Genomic DNA, 26,341 nt, shown 5'->3' on the forward strand with positions numbered 1-26,341 from the left:
AGCTATCCCCGAGTCCCGAGAGTCCTGACATTAGCATAGCCCCAGATCTTTTCCAGACCTAGCAACACCCCTGGTGGGCGGAAAGGCGTATGCGGTCATTCTGTCCCACCTGATTTAAAAGGCATCGTCCATGGAGCCCGGGCCCTGACCCTGCCAGGAGGTGAACAGTTGGCACTTCCTGTTGCCCCAGGAGGTAAAGAGGTCCACCTGAGGGTGACCCCATTTGCAAAAGATCTCCTGCAGCACTAGGTCGTTCAGCTGCAACTTGTAGTTGTCCACTCCGAGTCTGCTGAGCCTGACTGCCTCCAGATTGGATTACCCCAACAGGTGGACCGTCGTGAGGTAGATGTTGTTCTCCAGGGCCCACTCTCACATGCGGACAGCAAACCTACACAGTGGGGAGGAGGGGGGGGGGGGGGAGATCTGGTACCTCCCTGCTTGTTGACATAGGACATGCTGGTCAAGTTGTCTGTCTGAATGAGGACGACCTTGCCTTCGATAACCGGAAGGAAGGCCCTGAGCGCCAGCCAGATGCCCTTCAATTCCCGCCGATTGATGTGGTATTCCTGCTCCTGCCGGTCAAGGTCCATGGATGCAGTGGTTTTCCAGGGTGCCCCCCCCCCAACCCTAGAGAGAGGAGTCTGTGGCGATGGTGAACTGTGGTGTAGGTTGCCGGAAAGGTTTGCCCGTCCGCAGGTTGCAGTCCCTGGACCACCATGCGAGGTCTGGGTGAAGCGACGGAGGAACCTTGATCACCTCCGACTGATGGACCTGTTCCTGGTTCCACGATGCTGCAAAGTGCAGCTTTATCCTCCTCATCCTGAGGCTCGTGTGGGGGACGGCCAAGAGGACTGCTGCCATGAGACCCAGTAGGTGTTGGTGCCACCATACCAAGATCACTTCGCTGCTGAGGAAGTGCGCTGTGGCCTTCTTGATGGCCGTGATCTTGTCCTCCGAGGGAAAAACTCTCTCCGAGCACGTGTCCCAAATGAGGCCCAAGAAGGTCAGTCTCTGCATGGGCTGCAGCTGCGACTTCTTGAGGTTGAGTGAAAGCCCCAGCTCGTGCAGTGTGTTCATAAGAGCGTTGGATATATGGTGCACTGCTTCCGGAGATGTAGCCCTGACGAGCCAGTCGTCGAGGTACAGGTAGATGTGGTGGCCTTGCGACCTGAGGAGCGCCTCCACAGTGTTCATCAGCCTGGTAAAGACCCTGGGGCCGAGTTAAGGCCGAAAGGAACCACCTTGTATCGGAAATGGTAGCCCATGATCCTGAATCGTAGAAAGGAATGATGAGGCTGCCAGATCGGGACGTGAAGGTACGCGTCCTTCAGATCCAGGGAGCACATCCAGTCTCCCTTGCACAATGTCTCCAATATAAAAGCTTGCATAAGCATCTTGAATTTTTGTAGAGGTAGGAAGAGGTTGAGGGTGGAAAGATCCAGCACAACTCTCAGGCCCGCCTGGTTCTTCTGAATGGCGAAAATGCTGGAGTAAAAGCCCAAGCCTCGCTGGGAGGCTGGTACTTCCTCCACTGCCTGGTTCTGGACAAGCGTTCCTGGACATCCGGGTTGAATTTCATAGCACAGAGCCAGGCCGTTCTTCTCATGACTGTGGCAATACAGATGGCACAGTCAGAGGTGTCAATGTGGGCCACGGAGGACTCCATGATGTTCTGCTCCACAATCTTGGCCTCCGCCAATCCCGCCTTATATCGTAATTGGCTCTGTGCCGGAAGCTATGTGAGGAAATCCGCAATTTCCCACTAGAGCCTCTGGTTAACGGCTGCCAGCATGGCATCCGCGTTGGCTTGACGCAGGTGCAAGGACGCGTTGGAATACAGCTTCTTCATGTACGCCTCCAAGATCTTCTCCTTCTTGCCTAGCAGTGCCACAGAGGAGGCGGCCAAGGTCGACTGAGGCTTGGAGTACAGTGATGCTGCAGCAGTCACCGAGGAGTGTGGCCGAGGATGGGCCGATAGGAAGAGTGTATCCCCCACCATCTGCCTGTACTTGGCATCCAGGGGTTTATTTACCGGCTGGGCTGAGAGGGGCTTGAGCCAACCCTTCTTGGCCAAGGCAACTACATCCTTCGGCATCGGGATCCCCTTTCTGGCAACGGGATGTAGAGTGAGTACTTCCGCAAGGACCCCCTCTGCTGGTAGCTTAACCTCGGTTTTGAGGAAGGCCCAAGTACTCTGCGAGCCCTGCCAGATGTTTGTGGAAGGCCTTGGCTGAAGACAGTGTGTCGGGGGCCGCCTCCTCATCTGTGTCCACCTGCGGGTCCGGTTGGTCTGGCACCGGAGGGGGGTTGTGGGTGCTAGGAGCTGAGGGCTGAGGTGCAGAGACCGGAGTCGGGAGGCTGCACTGGAGGCTGGTACGGAACCGCCTGCACAATCGGTTGGGGGGCCGGAGCGGGCTGCTTAGGCTGACCAGGGACCGGGGGAGCCTCTAATGGCGCCTGCAGAGCCGGGCTATTGGAGGGAGCAAGTCCCTGATGGCGTCCCTGAGGATGGCCACCATCTGAGGAGATTTCATGAGCCCAAGGAACTTTTCAAAGAACCTGTCCTCGCAGTATGGATTGGTGGTAGGCGCTAGTGACTGGGTAGCGGGTGGCTGCTGGAGTCATTGCGTGCCCTGCGGGAACAAGCCTTGCGCGAAGGAAGGGTAAGCTGTAGGCCACATACCAGGTTGACACCAGTCTCACCTGGACACACGGTCCTCCACCTGCCTTCCCTGGAGCGGCGCAGGCCGGATGTCTGGATTTTCGGGCACGGCAGCCATTTTGTCGAGCTGCCTTCCACGTGCCTGCATAGTGTTGCTCGGTTCACTGGGCCCGCCCCATCCAGGACTCCTGAAAGTGGATCATGAGGCCCGTTAGGGAGAAATATCAAAATGTCCCATTTCCTCCCACCAGCTCGTTTGCTAAACTTTGGAACTTTGAACTTTTCAAATCAATGTATTTTCTGTGTTTGTTTTCTTTGGTTATGGAGTTTAAACAACTCCATAGGCCTCATCTTTTAATTAGTGTCACACAGCACCCTCAGTACAGTGGCACAGGAAACGCTTTCAGGCTTTCCCAAGGTTTAAATACCTTCTCTGGGAAAAACTACCATTTCCCAGAGTGAGTAAAGTGAAATTGACTTTACTAGTCTTTTTAAATTCCTAGATCCAGCACACCCTATCTTACAATATAGTGCTGGAGGGGTTACTTAGTATCCCCTGTGTCTAGATACTCATGTAGCAGTCAAATACTACCCTTTCCTCTCAGAATGGCTGGTGGCAGTGGTTTTACAACAAACTACCATGATTTTTCCCGACCGCGAACACTGGTAGCATTAAATCGCGGGAGCAATGTTTTTCAAAATGGCGTTTGAGCCCCCTCTGTAAAAACAGGTCCCGGTCTTCTTTTTTCGGCATTTCTTTGTGGAAAGGTCCTCCTAGAGTTTTGCTCTGCGAGCCAAACCAGGTTTGGTTTCTTTGTTCATTCGCCTTTGGCAGGCTTCAGGAGTGAAGACCGCCTCTGGCGCCCGAGTGTCTGGGGTGGGCAGGAATTGAGGCAGGTGCCCGAAACTCCCTGTGCTTAGTATTCTAGGAGACCAAAATGCACTATGTGCTGATTGGCTGGCTGACTGTCTGGCAACGACAGCCACCCTGCTGGGTGAGTGGCAGCTAGGCTGGAATGAATGGGAGAAAACTGGATAAAAGGCGAGTCTCTTGGCTTGGAAGGTAAAGTCGACCACTTGAACGAAAGAACCGAGGAAGAGCTTGAAGAGGACGGCTGCTGCAACTCCTGGACCGTTGGTTTGCCTGGTGAAGCCCTGCTGCAGGTCCGAATCACCAAGTTCACCTCGACAGAGAAGCCCCTACAAGGACGACTTATCCCTTTGAGTTGGTGGGACCAATCAACTTGACAGTAAGCCACCTGGATACCGATCTCAGAGCTGGTTGCCTTTTCCTCAGAGTGCTGTAGAAATCCGAATAACCAGGGAGAGGGACACTAGTTTGTGTGCTTTACTCACAGCCACTGTAATCGAAGATTTGCCAGCTTTCTGACCAGTCCCAGTGCAGCAGTCCCCCGATATCCTCCCTCTTGTCCCCACGACTGAGGGACAGTAACAGCGAGATCTGTAGGAACTGCCAGGAACAGAAGTCATCAGCTGCATCTTTTTCTTCATTGAAAGGTACTGTGGAAATAAGACAGAGTACTTACCTCTCGTGGTGAAAGTGCTTGAAACGTTTGCAACCCTCAGGCCTAATCAGCCTGTGACCCAACATATGATTCTCCTTTTTACAAACTACTTCTGAGAACTTTCGCAGATACTTTACGGTTTACTTGCCAAAACCGTTTTTATCCTATCCAAGACTTTAGCCCATTGACTTTGGCCTAGCCTATTGAATTGAATTGAGTCTTCTGGTGAACACAAGGTATTTGCACTGTCTAAGAATAATTGTAACCTTTCATGTTCTAATAATCTTTGCCTTTTTACTCCTCTTGAAAAGTATTCTGAAATAGTATTGAAGTATATTTGTGTGTGATTATATTGCCTCATTCTTATGAATGTTTAATAACTGACAGATAAATAAATTAATAAGTATTTATCAAAGAAACCTTGAGTGTAAGAGTTTATTTGAACACTTGTGATTGTAGGCCCCTGTGTTACATCATTACTGCTCACATTCCCCTCTTGAAATAAGCCTGGCTGCTCAGCTCTGCTACCAAAACCGTGTAGTACAGACTTATACCAAAGGTTGGTTTTGCTTACACCTGTAGTCCTAGTTGTGTGTAGTGGTCCCAAAGGGTAATGCATACAAACTTTGCCTAACACGGCCTGCCCTGTTCCTCAGGCCGAGGCCCGGTAGGTGTTTCGCCCTCAGCGGATCTGCCGGTAGAACTGCATAAAGGTGCCCCCTCGGACATTATGCCGGTACTAGGGTGTAGCCCCTCGGATGAAGACCCGGTAAAAGAACCTTCCGGTCCCTCAGCACCGTCGACTGATCCTCGGCCTGTCGGCCAGTAGCTGATACAGCCTCTGTACTTGTGCTGGTACAAGGACCTGGGCAGTGCGTCCAGCGCGGGTGCATCCTTGGGAAGGAGTCTCCCGTGTGGGGTGCACTGGGAAAGGCCCTACCTTGGGCTTGGATCGATGATAGACGAAGTTCTTTAGGTCCTCTGGAGGCGATCTGTGAAAGAGCTCCCTCAACCTGGCTAGACTGTTCTCCAGAGACCTTGAGGAAAGCGTGTTGCACGTGGTACAAGCTTGCCAGCCGTGGTCTGGGCCAAGGCACCGTAGGCAGAGGGTGTGGGGGTCTTTTGTTGGGAAGAGCCAGTCGCAGGATGGACACCTGCTGAACCCTGTAGAAGTCGACATGCGCCGGGGAGGAGCCTGAGGACTGAGGACTGAGTACCTGAATGATAAAAAGACAAAGAAAAGAAGTATCCGCATGTGGAATTACATGGCCGAAGACAAACCCAGTAGCGCTGGTGAATTCGGCCCGTTTGCGTCGACGCGGAAAAGGGGACTGAGGTGTGGTGCCGGAGGGCAGAGTCAGGGCAGGGCATGCTCGCAGGGCCACACCCCAGCACGTCTCTAAATTTAAAGGGGAAGAAGGTTTTTTTCTAGTGAAAAAGGTTCCGTCTCCCACCCTTGGAAGGGACACCCATACAGTATGGAGGAAAGGGCAAGGGACATAAGTGTTTATTCAAATTTCTGTCACGGTGGAACCCTGTGTTACAACCTTACAGCTCACATTGACCCCTCTTGAGATAGGCCTGGCTGCTAAGCCACACTACCAACCTGTGTAGTACAGACATATACCAAAGGTTGGGTTCCCTATTGCCAGGAGGACAAGGATGCTGTAGTCTCCCAAAGGGTACTGCACACAATCTTGCCTAACACTAACACTGATAAACTGCATCAGCTGAGTACAGAAACATACCTAAGCTATATAGATTCCCACACAGTTCGGAATTCTTCACTCTTACAGCTCTGGGAGTGAAAGAATGACTATTGCATCTATTGATTGATTGATTGATTGATAGGTTATTTATAATGCACCTATACACAAGTGTTTCATGGCACAACCAAGCAGGGAGGGGGAAAACAGGGGAGAACAAGTCAAACGATCTTACTAGACACAGTATCATTTACACCATGCAAGTGCACAGACAAGAAGTGCAGGGGAGAGGAAGGGGGAGACGTGTACCCAGTGTAACAGTGCACTGGGTTAAGTGGAAGAAGGTAGGGCATCCAAGGCGAACAAGCCCTAGAAGGGTAGCGGGGGGGTCTCCTATATGACTCAGAGGAGCCCCAGGCACACAGTCAACCTAACTGAGCAGGAGGAAGGGAAGGATAGGAGAGGGAAGGCAGAGAGAAAAGGAGCAGTGGAAAGGTTAAGCTGGAAGAGGTAGAGAGAAAGACGAGAAAAGGAAGGTCTTGAGGAGCTCCCGACACTTAAGGCGGTCCGGCTCAAGAAGGAGAGTGGCAGGGAGGCCATTCCATAGGGAGGCACCTGCAGAGGAAAGAGATCTCCCACTCGGTCTCTGCTTGGAGAAGCGACTCACCCGCAGAGAATTGGAAGTAGACTAGCAGAGGGCTCTGGAAGGAAGGTACTTGGGAAGAGAGTGTTGAGATAGTACAGGCCCCAGCCCCAGAAAGCCTTGTGGATGATGCAGAGGGTCTTGAACTTGATACTTGCAGCCAAAGGGAGCCAGTGGAGAGATTTCAGAGCCGGAGAGATGAGGTCCCTGGGCTTGAGGACAAGAATAAGTCTCCCAGTCCTGTTTTGGATGAGTTGCAGATGGCAGAGTTAGGTAGATTGAGAAAGAGGTGTTGATATGATAGGTTATTTATAACGTGCTTAATACCCAGAGTTTTCTAAGGGCGGAGCGAACCTGTGGTGCTCCGCTTCGTCTTGCTTCCAAGGTGAGCACGTTGCCCCTGAGCTATCCTCCCGAGGCAATAGTCAAACCTAGAGAGAACCAGGGCTCTGGAGACAATGAGCCTCTGGGGAAGGGGAGAAAAGGTAGAATGTAACCCCAAAAGTGATGGGTGGAAAGTTTTGAATGAATCTGAACCACTGGCAGTGCTCTGGGCAACCTTCCACGCCACCGTTCTTGAGCCCATTTGTGCCATTGCAAAAAGGGTCCAGCCATAAGCAAATCAGTCAGGTACTGCCACCAATAGAGCAGCCCAGTCCAAATCGATAGGCCAGGTCCCCTCTGCACAGAAACACAAGCAACCCCAGACATGTTTCGGCCTTGTTGGGCCTCCTAAGTGAGGTGCAACTTGGTTCCCTATGGCACAGAGAGCAAGGGACCCACGTCTGGGCAGACCCTCTCTCACATAGTGAGACAAACTGTAACCACAAAAGTGATGGGTGGAAGGTTTTGAATGAATCTGAACCACTGGCATTGATCTGGGCAACCTTCCACACCACTTGGGGAGGACAAAGACTGATATGTAGTGGATATTTTTCTTCTGTGAAAGGATGGTGCGCTAAAGACTCTGGTTGAGACTCTAACCCGGTATACAGGCCGGTAGTAGAGAAACTCCCAGAACCCCCTACCCCCTTGTTTGTGCATATGAAGTAGCTTTGGGTTTTCACCCTAAATTACAAGGGTAATCCAGACGTGTTCTTCGAGAGGCAGAGCTCCACCTCACTGACGAGGCCCAATCAGGCCGAAACACATGTCTGGGGTTGCTGTTGGTACTCTTATTCAGAAGAGAATTGGCAGGCATTTCTGTCCTGGACTGCCCTTGGGCAGGACAAAGACTGATATGTAGTGGATATTTTTCTTCGGTGAAAGGATGGTGAGCTAAAGACTCTGGTTGAGACTCTAACATGGGATATAGGCCGGTAGTGGAGAAACTACCAGAACCCCCCCTTGTTTGTGGGGGAAAAGGTAGAATACCTCTGAGGAGGTGCCGTTGGAAATGGGACTTTTTTGGAGATGTCCGTGATATGTGGGGAGAAGGAGAGTGGAGTCGAAGATGATCCAGAGGTTTTTTAACTCACAAGAGTGTGAGGGCACAGGGCCAAGTGAGGCCGTCCAGAATGAAAGGGGAAAAGCGGGAGCAGGGGCCCCAATGAGAAGGATCTCCGTCTTACTGGCATTAAGGTAGAGATCATTAGAGGCGCACCATGCCTGAATAGCGGAAAGACAGTCTGGGATGAGCGAGGAGGCGGCCGAGGTGTAGCCTGAAAGAGAGCTGCATTTCATCCGCATAACACTGAAAGTTAGAGGAAAATGTAGAGATCAGGTGGGACAAGGGGGCCAGATAGACATTGAAAAACCAGGGTGAGAGGATAGATCCCTGGGTAACACCACATGTTGACAGTGTGGTGGAGGAGAGGAAGGACCCAAGTTTAACCTGGGAAGGTCGGTCCAAGAGGATAGCCATGCTAGAGCTTGATCTGTGATGCCGAGGGCATCTCAGAAACGGGTGATCAGGATGTTGTGCTTCACAGTGTCAGAAGCAGAAGAAAGGTTGAGGAGGAAGCGGACAGAGGGAGAGTTAGAGTCAACGTTAGAGAGCAAATCTTCATGCGTGTTCAGGAGAGCAGTTTCCATGCCTCTGGCTGCTCTGAAGCCAGACTGATGATCATGGAGAAAACCAACAGATTCAGTGTGGAGGGCTATCTTGGAGATAGCCAATTTCTCCAGGGGTTTGCCCAGGAGAGGAGTGATAAAAATCAGGCGATAGTTTGCCGGGATGGAAGGGTCGGCAGAAGGTTTTTTGAGCAGGGGGTGCACAAGGGAGTGCTTGAGAGGGGAGGGGAAAACTCCAGTGGCAAAGGAGTGGTTGCAGAGATCAGCCAATGCTGGAGCAAGAGAGTCTATGTTGACCTTAATGGTTCTGGTGGGGCAGGGAGACACATGTTTGGATGAGACTTCCATAGATCGGACTTGTCTAGAAACCTCATCAAGTGTGACAGGAGAGAGGGCTGAGGGGAGGAGGAGAGGAAGGTAGAAGGGGCAGCCAAGGAGGGCCTGAGAGAGGTAGAGGGAGCGAGGGGAGCAGATAAGAATGAGGACAGGATGTGCTGAGTTTTTGTGGTGAAATGGGAGGTCAGGGCCGAGCAGACGGCCTGGGAGGGTGTGGTAGAGGAAGATACTGCAGTAGGACTGGCTCACCTCTAGCATGAAACTGCATTGGTTACCAAAAAAGGCTATGAACAAATAAATACTTTAGGTAATTAAGGTTAAGTGAAACTTCCTTTTTTCATGGGTCTAAATGGTGATTTTCTTTTCCGTCTCATGAACTGTATTGGATTTTTTTCTTTTTAAAAGTTCCTTCGAAACACCAAAAAACATTTCTGGATAAGCAGTTCACCAGAGATTTCCATCATCAACTTGCTTAATCAGAATATACCATTGGGGTAATACCCAAAAGGGTGATCTCTACATCTTGTCAAAACATAGGCAATAATGTGTCCTAGAAAATCACTACCTTGCTTCTTCCTCACCTCTGGACAAAGATTCCCAGTAGAGACAGAAGTTATCTTGCCGGTAGGTCCGGTGACATAAGCATTCTTTCCTCCAGGACTCTGAGGTTGATCTGTGGGGGTGGTCAAAGACAAATCGATTACAAGCATTAGGAAGTACCTCAGGTCTGCAAAGATTAATTTTGTGAACAGTGCCCCACATCAAGAGACATCTGTATTCTGAAATCCTTGCTTTGAAAAATGCAGCCCTGCATATCGCCCCACATTCTGAAAACTCATAACCTCAATGGCAGCAAGCAAAAGTGATGTAAAGGGAACACACAACCTCAGGGATTGAAGTGTTGGTAATTATTAAATGTTATAAGTGAACCAACCTTATAATATTGCTAAATAATTCCCTTTCAAGAGATGGTCCAATTTCCATTGGTCCATTTTTTTCATTGTTGTCAGTGTAAAGTTAACAATGCTAGTACCTTTCAAAGACAAGGACCATTATCTCCTATGAATGCATTAACACACATCATTTGCATCTTTTCAAATACTTGTTTCATTGCTTTGCTTGCTGCACAACTGCTTTAGAATTCTTGTTCTGAGCTATAGACATATAATTAATTACAAAGGAGTCCATATACTTTCCAAACAAATAAAACATATTTACAATGTGTATACTCCTGATCACAGAGTTCCATTTATTCACATTATAAAAAGGAATGGAACTGTTGAGATGGATTTCCAAAATCAACCCGCGGGGTGGATTTTAGAAGGCAAACCTATCATGCCAAACCCAATCACAGTCAGAAGCAGAATGGCAAGGCTTAGACTCAAGAAGGGTGTGAGAGTGGTCTAGTGTTACAACGAGACACCCCCACCCCACACACATACACACACACAAACATACACTGAGCACTCCAAAAACTCCAGTTAGACAGAGAAGAACACAAATAGTAGGACTTTAAAATACACACTAAGCAAACTACAATAAAATGCCTATATACATCCACCCATGTGGGTTCTAGGGAGAGCCCGAACACCTTACCTTAAAGACAGTTCAGCAAATGTTCGGCAGAGTCATCAGCATTACTTTCAATAATGTATGTGGTAAAGCCAGTGAAAAGTTAGCAGTTGTGATGTGTCTCGGTGCAGTGACTCCCCCAATAGACTTACCCATGACTCCTGGTAGCAGTAACGACCCTGCCTGCTGGTGCAAGACATTGGGGAATTAGCCTTTTTCTTTTTGCAGCACCAGCACAAGTTCAGGATGTTTGCAGCAGCAAACAAAGAACCTGTGAGAGGACCCGGTTCTAATCCACATAGAATCACATAGGGGAATGTAATGCTGCCCCAAAATTAATAAAATAAAAACCTTAGCCCAAGGGCAAGACAAAACAAAAATAGAACTTTTTCTGTCAAAAACACACACAAAAACGTACAAATAACTCTGAGATAAACTCGAGGACTCCCAACGCGAGGTAAACATCTGCAAATGACTGCCAGAGGAGGGGCTTAGAGAGAGGACTGTCATTGGATGGGGGCAGTATGACCCAGAGGACAGTGATTGGTTTAGAGGAGAAGTACAGTTTTTAAGTGAAAATGTAACTGTTTTTTCTCTTACTGAGGATTCCCACCCTGACGACGGTGAATACTCAATTAGCATGTGAATCCATGCCAGACCCCATGCTGGAGAAGTTTAAGAACCTCTTGCCCTACCTGTGAATGAGCCCTTGCTTGTGTGTCGATGTTAGGGGAGTTTCCTAAAGTCCACTTGAGGTAAGACTTCATAAAACTATCCCAATGGCATACAGGTCCCCAACTCTTAGTATCAGTCTGTACCTTGGTAGAGTGGCAGAGTAGTCAAGCTTATCATAAGAGGAAGATGTAAGGTGTAGGTAAGTACACTGAACCCAGTTAGGAAAACAGGTCAAAGAAACACTTACACCAATAAATGTATACAAAATATATTTATTATCATTACACAAGAAATGTCTTAAAATACTTTGATCACTTAACCAACAAACATATGAATACTTAAAACTACTCTTCAAAGGCCATTGCTTAGTTGATAGTTGCTCACGGTACAATTGTTACAGAGTTTGACCGTATTATCGGTACGACCGCGCACAGACAAAGATATAGCGTAATTGTATTTAGTTAGCAAAACCACATAAGATAAAGTCTTTTCGGAGGGAAAGGGGTCGGTTAGTTATACAGTAGCAGAGTTTAAGGTTCTAGAGGCATTTTCTCAGCAAGGTAAAGCTTTTACAGTGTAATCCCTAACTCTATGCAAAAGTCAGTTTGGAGAGAGAGCAAAGTTTTACAAAGCAGCAGAAAAAGCAAATGTTCCTGTGGCTACCTTCAGTCTCTAGGGTAAGATGCTAGAAGAATGAACACAATGTTGGAGACCCTATTAAAGGACTCGCAAAAGGGACACAAGTTAGCAGCTTGGGTCAGAGGTAAGAGTGGACACACTGGACACCTCTTCGTGCACTTCAACACTCATTAAACCAATATACATAGGAATAGTTTTAGATACTTTTCAAGGGCCACTGCTTAGTTTGTAGCTACTTGCAGTTACAATTGTTACAGAGTTTGACACTAATGACAATTCTACCATATTACCGGTATTACCGCGCACTCGCGCACATACAAAGATATACGGTAAGTGTATTTAGTTAGCAAAACCACAAGGTGTATTTGGAAGGAAAACAGTTGGTTAGTCAAACAATAGCAGAGCTTATGTTTCTAGAGGAAGTTTTAGCGCAAGTGAACACTTTTAAAGTCTGATCCCCAACTATATGGAAAGGTCAGTATAGAGAGTGCTCAAAGTCTCACGAAGCAGAAGAACAGCAAAGATTCCTGTGGATACTTTCAGTCTCTAGTTCAAGATGCTAGAAGAATTGACAAAACGATGGAGAACCTATTAAAAGACTCTGAAAAGGGACACAAGTCGACAGCTTGGCTCAGAGGTAAGAGTGGACACCCTGGGCACCTCTACCTTCATTCCATCACCTGAGGGAGGACCTCTGGCACAGATGTTTTTAGGTTCTCTGGTCAGTCTGCGGTTTGGGCACCTTTTCTGCAGCACCAACAAAAGGACACAATTCGCCAGGTCAGTCTTCTTTGATTCTTGGAGTCCTGCACTCTGGTGAGGAGAGTTGGATTGTGTCTCTGGAGGTTCACCTGGAGCTCAGCAAAGACTTGGACGGATTTAGCCTTGTCAAGATGATGTACAACTATGGGGTTGGATGTCTTCTGGTATTCGTGGTCTGCAGCTCTAGAACACCACAGCAACTCAAGAGATGGCTCAGATTGTAATTCGTCTCAAAGCTGGTTGGTCCCACCAGGCAAATGGAAGGAGCTGTCCTTTTTGGAGATCCTCTGTTGCATAGTAAACAGGGTCACCATCTTCTTCGGTTACTTTAGTTTCCAGTGGTCAACTTCCCTTTTACCTTAGGAACCTCACCTTTTATTCATTTTGAGCACACACTCCTCTGTAATCTCTCACAACAGTTTACAGAAATGGTGGGTGGCTGTCAAATCAGGACAGCCAGGCCCCCAGTGGGCACTGGTTCCATTCAGGCACTCAGGCAGACAAAAGGGCAGGGGAGTGAAACTCCTCCCCCACTTCCTGCCTGCCCAGACACACTGGTTTCCTGTCAAAGCCAAAACATACACCCAGACGTCCTCGCTCCCAGAATGGCAGAAAGGGGGCTGACGAACAACCATGCTGTAAATGGATAAAAACAAAACAGCCACAGTACGTCAGTGTTAGACAAGATTGTATGCAGTACCCTTTGGGTGCACTACAACAACCCTGACCTCATGGCAGTAGGAACCCAACCTTTGGTATAAGTTTGTACTACACTGTTGAGCAGCCAGGCTTATCTCAAGAGGGGTCAATGTGAGCTGTAGGAGGGTTACACAGAGATTCACAGTGACAAGTATTCAAATAAACTCTTACACACAAGGTTTCTTTATTAAACAATTATTAATTTATTTAACAGTCAGTTAGAGTAAGCCTCTTTAGAAGGGGCAATATAATAGTAACACACAAATACACCCCACAACACACACTCTTAATATTTCTAAATCAGTAAGTACCCTTTTGGGACGGCAAACAGACACTTCATACACCCTCAGGTGACTTTAGTAATTAGGACACTGTGGACATTGTTCTACATACAACTGTTGGCATTAGAATCAGATTTAAGAGTTTGGCAAAGGAAAAGATTATTAGAACAGAGCAAAAGATCACACAACAATTCTGAAGCAGGTAAGTACTTTTGGTAAACCCCAATGCAAAGTTAGTTCACCCCTTCCTGGAAGGAAGACAAAACACAATGTCAAAGAGCAGAAGAGTCATTCAGGGAGCCAGGCTAGGTCAAAGTCAATTGGGCAAAGGTCTAGGTGAGCTGAAGCACTTCTTGCAGGTATGTAAAAGTCTTGCACAATGTTTTAGAAGTCTTGGTAGAAAAGAAGAATTCAAAGCAGGGCCACAAGCTGTTTAGACTTGTGAAGTAAAGTAGCTATCAGCAACTCTACAGAGCAACCGCAACAGGTGTCACCAACAGAGAACAAGTCAAGTTACACAACAAGAGGTAGGTTCTCTTAGTCTGTACAGTACAGTACAGTTGAAGAAAAAGGGCAGCAGATGACTTCAGTTCCTGTGCAGCTCTGCAGATCCTGGTGTTCCTGGGCCTCAGTCGTGGGGACAAGAGGGAGGACGTCTGGGGACTCCTGCACTGCAATGGGACAGTCACTGAGCGCAACAATCAATCTTCAAACAAGTGGCACTTCTGTGTTTCAGTTCCTCACGTCTACCGCAAATAGCAACACTGCAGTTCCTGGCTGTCGAGATGGGCTTTCCTTGCATCTGGTGTCCAGCACTCTGTTGAGGTGGCTCAGGCTCGGTCAGTCCTGCTTCCTGGGAGGCCGGAGGATCTTCCCGGAGCTCTTGGCCAGCTTAAAAGCGACGCACTCGATCTGGTGGTCCTCTCCCTGGCTATTCGGTTCCAGCTGCAACTGCAGTGGAATTTCAACCAGCTCTGAGAGGATGTCCAGGTGGCTTACTGGAGTTGATTGGTCCCACAAACTCAAGGGGAGAAGTTGTCCTTCCAGGGGCTTCTCTGTCGATACAAATTTGGAGTTTCAGATCAGCAGCAGGGCTTCACTGGGCAAACCAACGGTCCAGGAGTTGCAGCAGACGTCCTCTTCACGTTCTTCTTCGGATTCCTTCGTCCAGTGGTCGACTCTGCCTTCCAAGCCAAAAAGCCTTGCCTTTTATGCAGGTTTCTCACATTCATTCCAGCCTAGCTGTCAGTCACCCAGCAGGGAAGCTGTCCTTGCCGGACAGTCAGCTGGCCAATCACTACAGAGTGCATTTGGGTCTCCTAGGAGACTAAGCACCGGGGGTTTCGGGCACCTCCCTCCCTTTCCTGCCTACCCCGGACACCCTGGAGCTAGAGACGGGCTTCACTCTTGAATCCTGCCAAAGGCAAAATGAACAATGGGACCAAACCTGGTTTGGCGCGCAGAGTAAATCTCAAGAAGGACCTTTCCACAAAGAAATGGCGAAAAAAAGACCGGCCCATTTTGACAGAAATGGCACACTTGGGTGCTTTACTGCAAATGCAAACGCAGCCCGCGGTAAATGCATACCACGGTAGTTAAAACGAAACCACTGACACCAGCCATTCAGTGAGAAAAGGGTAACATGAAAAAAATGTTACATGAGAAGCTAGACAAAGGGGATACTAGGTACCTACTCCAGCACCCTATTGTAAGATATTGTGTGCTGGGTCTAGAAAGTTAGAAATGTAAGTAAAGTCAATTTCACTTTACTGCTCTGGGAAACAGTAGTTTATCCCAGAGAAGGTTTTGAAACCTTTGGGCAATCTGAAAGACTTCCCTGTGCCACTGCACTGAAGGTGCTGTGTGACACAATGTAAAAGATGGTGCCTATGGAGTTTGTTAAACTGCATTACCAAAAGAAACACAAATATCAGAAATTGCATTAAAATACACGAGAGAGTGGGGAAAAAGGGTCTCACTCTCTCCAGGTTAAATAAAATCAAGTCCTCAAAATCCAGCAAAGTTGCTGGGGGTCTCTAAGGTGGAGGGAATGAGCACATTTCTGAGAATTCTCCCTAACACAGACACATTGAGCTTCTGGGGAAAAGTAAGAAAAGGAAGAATACCTCTGAGCAAGTGCAGCTGGTAGTGGTGTGAGGAGAGAAGGAGAGTGTGGAGCCGAAATGACACCAAGGTTTTTTGCCTCAAAGGAAGGTGCAAGTAGAAGGCCCAAGGAGGGCGGCCAGAGTGAAAGAGGGAAAGCGGAAGCAGGGGTCCCAATGAGAAGGATCTCACTGGCATCAAGGCAGAGATCGTTGGAGGCACACAATTCCTGAATCGCGGATAGGGCGTCAGGAATGAGCAAGAGAGGAGAGGCGGCTGAGGGGAGCCTGAAGAAGAGCTGAGGGTCATCCTCATACTACTGAAATTAGGGGAGAAGATAAAGATGAGGTGGGCTAGAGATGCCAAGTACAGGATGAAGAGCCAGGGTGAGATGTTAGAACCCTGGAGTACACCACACGTGGAGAGAGAGGTGGTAGAGAGAAACAACCCCAATTGGACCTGGGAGGTCGATCGGATAGGAAGGAGGTCACCAGGCGAGGGCCTGACCCGTGATGTCCAGGTTGTCGCGGAGACAATTGATCAGGATGGCATGGTTGACCGTGTCGAAAGCAGCGGATAGATCAAGGAGAATGAGGACACAAGGAAGGCTAGAGTCGAGATTAGAGAGCAAGTCTTCACGGGTCTTCAGGAGAGCAGTGTCCGTGCTCCTGGCTGCTCTAAAACCAGACTGGTGGTCATGGAGACAGTAAACTAGGAGATGAGCAGCTTTTCCTGGAGTTTGCCCAGAAAAGGAATGATAGAAATCAGGCAATATTTCCCCGGAGAGGAAGGACCGGCAGAGGGCTTCTTAAGGAGGGGGTTCACACGGGAGTGCTTTAGGGGGGAGGGGAAAGATCCAGTGGCAAAAAGAGTGGTTGCAGAAATCGGCCAAGGCTGGAACGAGGGTGTCGATTTGGTCCTTGATGGTTCTGGAGGAGCAGGGGAACACCTGCTTGGAAGAGACTTTCATAAATCAGACTTGCCTAGAAACTTTGTCAGGAGAGAACAAGAGGCAAGAGGAGAAAGGAGGAGGAGAGACAGCCTAAGAGGTGCCAGGAGAGGAAGAGGAGAGAAAGAACAGGATGTCCTGAGTTTTAGTGGTGAAGTGAGAAGCCAGTGCCGTGCAAAGGACCTTGGAGGGAACAGGAGAGGTGGAGATTGCAGCAGGATTGGCCAGTTCCTTGCAGATTTTGAAGAGTTTGGCTGTGTTGTAAGAGGAGGCAGAGATGCAGGCTTGGATGTAAGCTCTCTCCTTGGATAGGACAGAGAGTCTATTTTGCCTTTGGAGCTGTCATGCATGGCAGGCAAATTACCTCGGGACGTGGAACACCGTCTTCACACAGAACTGGTTATGCCCATAGAACTGCTAAGCCTTTCTATTCTAAATGGAGGTTGTTTGATATCTTGCCTGGAAAACGACATTTACATTATTCACGTCGTTGAATTCACGTGATTAGGGATTGTCACGTGTGTTACTGCATTACGTTCATAAGCAGCATGGGGACATCACACGCTGCTTCTGATTGAACCAACATGGCGTCTGGTAGCTGAAACTTTGATCTGCATCTTTGCATCTTTTCAGCAACTCTTTTGGCTTTCCTCTTGCGTGTTACTTCCGCACGCGAACTCCTGGAGCTGCATTCAAGAAGTTATGGCATATTTTCTTGTTCACGTTTATTTTTCTACACGCTACTTTCGGCAGCTGTCTAGTAGAAGACCAACGGACGGCTTTTCCTTCACACACGTGTTCTGGCAGTTCCATCTGCGTGTACTTCTGTCGTGTGCAAAAATACAAGCGGGTTCCTGAAATCTTCATGTGCGGCTTTTCTGGCTGCGTGTAATTTTGTCATATGTAAAACACCACGCGGTTTTCTGAACTCTTAAACTTGCGGCTTCCCGGCTACGTGTAGATTGTTCGCATGTAAGCCACGCGCGGTTTCTAACGTGCCGTTTCCTGGCTGGGTTACCATTGCATGTGTAATTCCACACGCAAGTTGTGCTGTGCTTTGGATTAAATCACTGGCACCTGTGATGAGATAACAGGTGGATTTCAACTCATTATTTCTGTTCTATGTGGGAAAGGAAGTACTGCCGAGAACTGTTCATTTGAAGGTGATTGTGCACTGTACATTGGACACTATCCTGTGGTGCACCAACCCGGTATCTAGCGTGAGCCTCGTGCCATTCAGGATAAGTTTCCCTAGGTCTTTTTAATGGCTAGAGGTGGCAGGTATTAGGAGGCTCTTTCATTTCCTGTTTTATTCTAACATATGTATTTGTTTTTTTCTTATATCTTTGTTTCAACGTGATTCACCAAGGGCTAAGGCTTCTAACAGACTTCAAGATCTACAATCAAGTCTTTTGAATTGTTTAAAGCTTTACCTGTGAAAACTACTGTGTCATTGTAAAAAGTTTAGCACCAATATTTTACAGCATATCGTGCGCCCTGAAGAAGGCGACTACTGGCTCACTTAATTGAGCCAGATAGGTTGATTTCGCCGAAACTGTAATGACATTTGAATATTATGTATGTACAGTAGGCACTTAGCACTTTTTTTGTACTTAGCACTTTATTCCATTGGCAGCAATTTCCTTTCCAACAGCATCTTTATCATTCAAATGAAATTTAAAAAACATGAGACAACGATGCTTTATTTGGATTAGGTACTTATTACCCTTTTGCACCTAGCACTTTATTCCATTGGCAGTAATTTCCTGTTTTATAGCATCCTTATCATTTGAATGAAATTCAAAAATGTGAAGATAGTGATGCTTTACCCTGATTAATACTGGGTCATGAATTGTGGGAATTAAATTGTGATCGAATGGTTTAATGTATTAGATTCGACAAGTATTTTATACTAACATTAATTCATTCATTTTATTGTTGTTATACTGTTTATGTATTATGTAATTTTATAATGTTTTTTGATGATTATTAAAATATGAAAATATAAATTTGTTATGATTGGGCCACTATTCCTTTCCACCTCTATTCCTATAAATTGGGTACTTAAATTAATATAGTACTCCTCCATGTGAACTTCCCCCTTTGGGGTTTTTGTTGTCCCTTACTAACCTTCCCTCCTTTGTCATTGTTTCCTTATTTGGATTTCCTCAGAGACTTGTTGGCGGAGCCTCCAGTTCAGAATCTACAGGTTAGTGTTGTACTAGGTGCTATTGCTGTGCTATTAGTGGGAGTTCATGTTGCAACACTTCCTCATTATACTTTCTTGTAGCCTAGGCGGACTTCCAATGATGTTCCCACGCCCTTTCCAGTGATGCCTCTCTCTACCTGTTTTATTAGTCAGAGAGTTGTATCATTTGTAAGGTCTATTTTGACTTCACTACTGTCAAGCCGTTTCCTTCATCAAGGATCCGGAAGAGCCCTACCAATTGTATCCTTTATGGTTATACCTGTATCCTTTTTCATAAGATACTTGGGTGATTTATGACAGAACCTGTATCCTTTTTCATAAGATACTTGGGTGATTTATGACAGAATCAGAAGCCATGGAGGGTACGGATCCTTTAGCGGTCTTGACTCAGTTAATCACTGATTTGAGAAACAATATGATTACGGCACAGGACACCTTGTGTCATCGCATGGATGTTATGCAAGACGCCATGAATGCCTCTCCTCAGGGAGTGCCAGCACCAGCACCACAACGGGAAGCCGTTCAAGTGGTTATGCCAACACAGTTTCCTCTGGCTCCCCCGGAAAGGTTCACTGGTGATCCTAAAACCTATAGAACCTTTATCAATCAGTGCCGACTCCATTTCCTTTGCCGGCCTAATTCGTTTCCTGATTTAACTACAAAAACAGCATTTGTGCTTTCTCATTTGGGGGGGTACTGCTGCTGCTTGGGCTAATCCTTTATTGGAGACAAATAGCCCCTTGCTTTATGATTGCGACGACCTTCTGGCAGCCATAAGTAAGGTCTTTGATATGCAGTATGCCACTCAAGCCACAGATCTGGAGTTGCCTAGTCTACAACAGGGTAGTCAAAACTTATTGGCATATATAAGCAGATTTAACTAATTATCAGTCGAGACCCAATGGCCTGAAGATAAGAAAACGGCTGTTTTCTACAAGGGTCTTTAGGAAGAATTAAAAGATGCCTTGTCTATCGTTCCTGTGGTTCCCTACGGGATTCACAGAACTGCTCAACCTAATTCTGCAAATCGACACTCGACGAAATGCTCGTAAAGGGGAGAAAAAACCTTTCTTGCAAGCATCTGTTCATACGGATGTACCGGCAGCTCCCTCCAATGAGCCTGAACCAATGCAGATTGGAGCTGTGAGAGGTCGATTATCTAACGCAGAAAGAGAGAACCGAAGAGTAAATAATGTATGCATGTATTGCGGTTCATCTGAGCATTTACTTGCTGCATGCCCCAAGAAACCAGTCAAGCGTTCAGGAAACGCCAAAACTCGACATTAGCAGGAGTCCCTGTGTCGAGTGCTACATCGGACTCCCATACAATTCCGGCATTTGCGCCTATAGCTGTGGAGGTGACGTTACATTTTGCAGACCAAGAATTAGTTTCCAGGGCTATGGTTGATTCCGGAGCCACGAATAATTACATTGACATCACATATGCTAAGAAACGTTCTATACCCACGATCACCAAGGACAACCCTGAAACAGTAAGCACTGTGGATGGGTCAGTATTGACTTCGGGTATGGTAATTAAAGAGACTGTACCTATTCGAATGCTTTTACCAAACGGTCATTCAGAGAAGATGATTTTTGATGTAATTGCATCTCCTCATTACAACCTATTGCTTGGTCTTGCCTGGCTGACTCTCCATAATTCGACTATTGACTGGGTTATGGAACTGATTCCGTATCCATCTGTTTATTGTAACGAACATTGTTTTACAAGCCAGGTGGTGTCAACTAAATCACATATGTTGGCCTCTTTGGAGGGAGTTTCATCTATTGTCAGTGCTATACATTAGAGTGGTACATATATACCATGTGAGTATACCGAGTATGCAGATGTTTTTGACAAAGGCCAGGCAGAACAGCTGCCTCCACATAGACAGTGACTGTCCAATTGAACTGATTCCTGGGGCCAAAATCCCTACTGGTCGAGTTTATTCTTTAACTCCCAAAGAAGATGTAGTCTTGAAAGAGTACATAGATAAAGCTCTCCATATGGGGTTCATATGGCCATCTCAATCGCCTGCTGCCTCTACACTATTTTTTGCTCCGAATAAGAAGGAGATCTCAGGCCCTGCATAGATTACAGGGCTCTTAATGACATCACCATAAAGAACCAGTATCCATTACCATTGATAAATGTGTTGTTAGATCAGCTAGGATCTTCCATGTACTTTTCTAAATTAGATTTACAGGGAGCACAGAACCTGGTTCGCATTCGTGAGGGCGATGAGTGGAAAACCACTTTTAAGACGCGGTACGGCCTTTATGACTATCTGATGATGTCTTTTGGCCTTTGTAACACTCCCGCCACATTTCAGTTCTTCATGAATGACATTTTCAGAGACATGATGGACCAGTTCGTGGTGATCTATTTGGATGATATATTGATATACTCCTCACTGTTCCCAGAATATGTTAGGCATGTGTCAGCTGTCCTTCAAAGACTGAGAGAACAAACTCTTTGTTAAAGCAGAGAAATGTGTCTTTCATACGCAAGAAGTTGAATTCTTGGATTATGATACTACCAACAATGGAGTCCGAATGAGCCGTTCCAAAGTGAAGGCTATATTGAACTGGCCCATTCCACATAATGTCAAGTCTCTACAATCATTCTTAGGTTTTGCTAATTTCTATCGCAGGTTTATCCGTTCATTCTCTAAGACAGTGGCCCCATTGACAGCCTTAACTAGTTCAAAGGTACCATTCCGTTGGAACCAGAACACACAAGTATCATTTGAGATGTTAAAAGAAGCATTTACCACTGCACCTGTGCTACAACATCCTGATTCTGATTGTCAGTTTATAGTAGAAGCTGATGAATCCAGTGTCGCTACAGGACCTGTACTTTCGCAAGTTTGTGCAGAAACCAAGGAGTAGCATCCAGTCGCTTTCTTTTCTCGTAATCTTACCCCATACGAACAGAACTATACTGTTACTGAAAGGGAATTGCTTGCAATCAAGGATGCATTCCGGGAATGGCAACATCATCTTCTTGGGGCCAAACATCAGGTGGTGGTGTTCTCTGATCATCGCAATCTTCAAGCGTTCGAAACTATGAAATGTCTTACAGCTCGATGGGCTAGATGGCATGTGTTTTTTGCTCAATACAATTTCCAAATTACATATTGCCCTGCCAGACAACATGTCAAATCGGATGCTTCATCCCACATCAGTGAGGAGGTGAAGGAAGGACCTCCGGTTCAAAATACGTTGTTGGCAGACCATGTGATATGTAGTTGTTCTGCACAGCCTTCCCTAAAACAGGAATTACAGGAATGGGTTGAACGAAATCCATGATTGGTTCAGGAATACAACCTAGACATACACAACGGTTTGCCCTTCACACAAGGGGTGCTTTATCTACCAACAGATACCACTCGGAACAAGGCTCTCAGTTGGGGACACGACTCCATTGTGGCAGCCCATCCGGGACAAAAGCAAACTCTAGAGCTGCTAAAGAGATGGTGTTGGTGGCCTTCCATTGTACAAGATGTAATTGATTATGTTTCTACATCTTCAGTGTGCATCCAATGTAAGAACACTCTTGGCAAACCAGTGGGTTTGTTACAATCTTTACCTGTTCCTCACAAACCATGGCATATGATATCAATGGATTTTGTGGTAGAACTGCCAAGGAATAATGGTTACAATACCATATGGGTTGGGGTAGACTACTTTACTAAATTGGCTCTCTGTTCCCTGTATTGGGTTACCAACAGCTCCCGTTTTGGCTGATTTATTCATCCGGCATGTGTTTCGGTTTTTTGGCTTACCGTCAGTGGTAATTACCGACAGGGGTTCACAATTTGCGTCTCGTTTTTGGAGAGCACTGAACTCTACGTTGCTTATTGATGACATGATGTCCAGTGCTCATCACCCACAAATGGACAGACATACTGAGAGGGTCAATGGTACTATGGAACAATATCTGCTGTGTTTGTGTCTTCATTTCCAATCAGACTGGGTAACTGTTCTCCGGGCCGTAGAATTTGCTTACAATAATTCCTACCATAGTGCCATAGGTACCTCTCCTTTCTATGCTCTGTATGGGCAACAGCCCAGATCCATTCCTTTGGATTCTGGTTTGTCTATGGATATGCCTGCAGCAGGCCGTAATATCAGAGATATCAAAACTTTACAGACAAAGGTGATACAGCAATTGGAGCAGGCAAAAAGACAAGATAATATCTATGCTGATGCTCGCAGAGTGCCTGCACCGGTTTACAGACCAGGAATGAAAGTATGGCTGTCTACTAAGACCTTGTGGATACCTGGTAAAAAGAAACTGTTGCCTAAGTACATTGGGCCATATGAGGTACTCAACATGATTAATCCGGCTGCTGTCCGTCTGGCATTGCCACAACGATGGCGAGTACATCAAGTATTTCACGTTTCACTCATCAAACCATGCTCCGATACTACTAGATTGCCTATACGGCGGCCTGTTGCTGTTTCAGTAAAAGGTTCAGATGAATTTGAGGTACAGGAAATACTGGATATGAGACTTTGTTCTGGTCAACCATATTATCTGGTGGACTGGAAGGGGTATGGTCCCGAAGATAGATCCTGGGAACCTCTTTCCAATATCCATGCTCCTGCTTTGTTACGTAAATTTCACTTGAAAAAGGGGAGTGGCTGCCCCTTTGGGGGGTGGCACTGTCATGCAAATTACCTCGGGACCTGGAACACGGTCTTCACACAGAACTGGTTATGCCCATAGAACTGCTAAACCTTTCTATTCTAAATGGAGGTTGTTTGATATCTTGCCTGGAAAACAACGTTTGCATTATTCACGTCGTTGAATTCACGTGATTAGGGATTGTCACGTGTGTTACTGCATTATGTTCATAAGCAGCGTGGGGACGTCGCACGCTGCTTCTGATTGAACTAACATGGCGTCTGGTAGCTGAAACTTTGATCTGCGTCCTCGCATTTTTTCAGCAACTTCTTTTGGCTTTCCTCCTGCGTGTTACTTCCACACGCGAACTCCTAGAGCTGCATTCAATAAGTTACGGCAGCTTTTCTTGTTCACGTGTATTTTTCTACATGCTACTTTCGGCAGCCGTCTACTAGAAGACCAACGGATGGCTTTTCCTTCACATGCGAGTTCTGGCAGTTCTATCTGCGTGTACTTCTGTCGCATGTAAAAACACAAGCGGGTTCCTGAAATCTTCACGTGCGGCTTCCCGGCTACGTGTAGATTATTCACGTGTAAGCCATACGCGGTTTCTAACGTGCTGTTTCCTGGCTGGGTTACCATTGCACATGTAATTCCACATGCAAGTTGTGCTACGCTTTGGATTTAATCACTCGCACCTGTGATGAGATAACAGGTGGATTTCAACTCATTATTTCTGTTCTATGTGGGAAAGGAAGTACTGCCGACAACTGTTCATTTGAAGGTGATTGTGCACTGTACATTGGACGCTATCCTGTGGTGCGCCAACCCAGTATCTAGCGTGAGCCTCATGTCGTTCGGGATAAGTTTCCCTTACTAACCTTCCCTCCTTTGTTGTTGTTTCCTTATTTGGATTTCTTCAGAGACTTGTTGGCGGAGCCTCCAGTTCAGAATCTACAGGTTAGTGTTGTACTAGGTGCTATGGCTGTGCTATTAGTGAGAGTTAATGTTGGGACACTTCCTCATACTTTATTGTATCCTAGGCTGACTTCCAATGATGCTCCCATGCCCTTTCCAGTGATCCCTCTCTCTGCCTGTTTTATTAGTCAGAGAGTTGTATCATTTGGAAGGTCTATTTTGACTTCACCTCTGTCAAGCCGTTTGCTTCATCAAGGATCCGGAAGAGCCCTACCAATTGTATCCTTTATGATTATACCTGTATCCTTTTTCATAAAATACTTGGGTGATTTATGACAGAACCTGTATCCTTTTTCATAAGATACTTGGGTGATTTATGAGAGGTGAAGGCAGCAGCCCAGTTTGTCAGAGGGTGAGTTTGATGCCCTCCACTTCCGCTCAGCCACCCTACGCTTCCGTTTAAGGGTGGAGAGGTCAGAGTCATTGTTAGGGAGAATTCTAAATTTTGTGCTAACTCCCTTCAAGCTTAGAGACCCCCAGCTCTTTTGCTGGACTTTAGGACTTTTCCATTTTAACCCTGGCGAGAGTGAGCCCTTTTGTTCACTCTCTCATGCATTTCCTTTGTTTTTGGAGTCTGACAAACTCCATAGGCATCTACTTTTTGTATGGTGACAAAAGGCGAGGGTTTTGGGACTGAAGACAGTCGACCCCTCGGAAGAACAACCTGACAAAGAAACTGTGAACAAAGCTTGCTGCATCCTCCTGGACCTTTGAATTGCCAAATGAAGCCGTGTCGCTGTGCTGAAACTTTTTTTTTCTTTTTTTTTTTTTAAACGTGTTTATTTTAAACAGGCAGGTTATGGCAATACAAAGCTTAATCACTTGTGACATGTAGCATACAGTAATACCATTTGATGCTCCTCCCACCCCACCCTTCGGTCTCAGGTTCCGTCTTCACGTCCCCGCACGGGATCTCCATCCTGAATAGTTCTCCTGGCCAGTTGGGGCTTGAAAGTCAGGGCTGGGAACCTTTGGTCAAAATCCAATAGCTGACCCCAGATGTTGCGAAAGCGATGTAAAGTGCCTGCCCCGGCAGCCGTCACCTTCTCAGCGATCAGGATGTCCCAGACTTTCATCCACCAGAAAGGCATGAGAGGGCCTTCGTCGTTTTCCAGGTGCGGGCTATCACGTTCCTGCCCGCAAGTAGGCATTGCGATAATAGTTTGGCCTTGGGACCCAGACCTTGGGTAGATCCCGGGTATCGGTGCTCCAAGGAGGATAGGTTCGGGGGCCAAGGGCAGTCGCACCTGAGTGATGTCCGCTATCGTCGCTAGGCATTGTTTCCAAAAGGCTTGAGCCTTGGGGCAGGACCACCACATGTGGAAGAAGGAGCCTATTTGGCCGCATTGCCTCCAGCATTGAGGGTTGAGTGTGGAGTTCATGTGGTGAAGTCTTAGGGGAGGGTAGTACCACCGGTGGAGGATCTTGTAGGCGCACTGTAGAGAATTGCAATAGCTGGTTTGGCTTGTGCCGTCGCGTGAGCTTCTGCCTGCTCGTGAGTTGCAAATGAGCAGAAGTCGCGAGACGGCAGTGGCAGTTACTGGAGGCAGCTGGAGCAGCAGATGTTTCGGCAGGCCCGCCGTATTAAAGTTAATTTAAAATATAAGCCCTACCGTTCCGCGTCATTACTACATTTGGCGACGAGGATTCAGGGTGAGCCCGCGGCTGGGGACCCACACGCATCAAGACACACACAACGGCTGATGTGCCCCGGCGCCTCCTGCTCCCTGCGTCGAGGAGGGGTACGCAATTGAGGCGCCGCTAGAGCCTGCTGCTGACTGTGTTAAGTCAAGGCTCACTGAGGCACAGGGGAGCGCGGCGAACGCACACCGGCCCCGATCTCTGCCAGAAAGTGTACTTCCAGGTGAGGAGGGGCACAGGGGAAGTGGCGAGGAGTTTGCCTGAAGACAAGGGCGGTTCTTTGCTTCGGATGCTGTTCTAAGTAAAGTCACAAC

General features: G+C 47.1%; 1 protein-coding gene across 12 annotated transcripts in view; it reads right to left on the reverse strand.

The window, feature by feature from the left end:
• AFDN (afadin, adherens junction formation factor) overlaps nucleotides 1-26,341 on the reverse strand; it is a 2,107,422-nt gene that overhangs the window by 393,836 nt on the left and 1,687,245 nt on the right. For all 12 annotated transcript variants that reach the window (XM_069607417.1, XM_069607414.1, XM_069607416.1 and 9 more), the window contains one exon: nucleotides 9,468-9,559. In XM_069607417.1, coding sequence (XP_069463518.1) covers nucleotides 9,468-9,559 — 92 coding nt within the window. The remainder of the gene's footprint in view (nucleotides 1-9,467; nucleotides 9,560-26,341) is intronic.

This window comes from Ambystoma mexicanum, chromosome 4q, assembly GCF_040938575.1.
Source record: "Ambystoma mexicanum isolate Mex_15411 chromosome 4q, UKY_AmexF1_1, whole genome shotgun sequence".
In the NCBI taxonomy this organism is placed as follows: Eukaryota; Metazoa; Chordata; class Amphibia; order Caudata; family Ambystomatidae; genus Ambystoma; species Ambystoma mexicanum.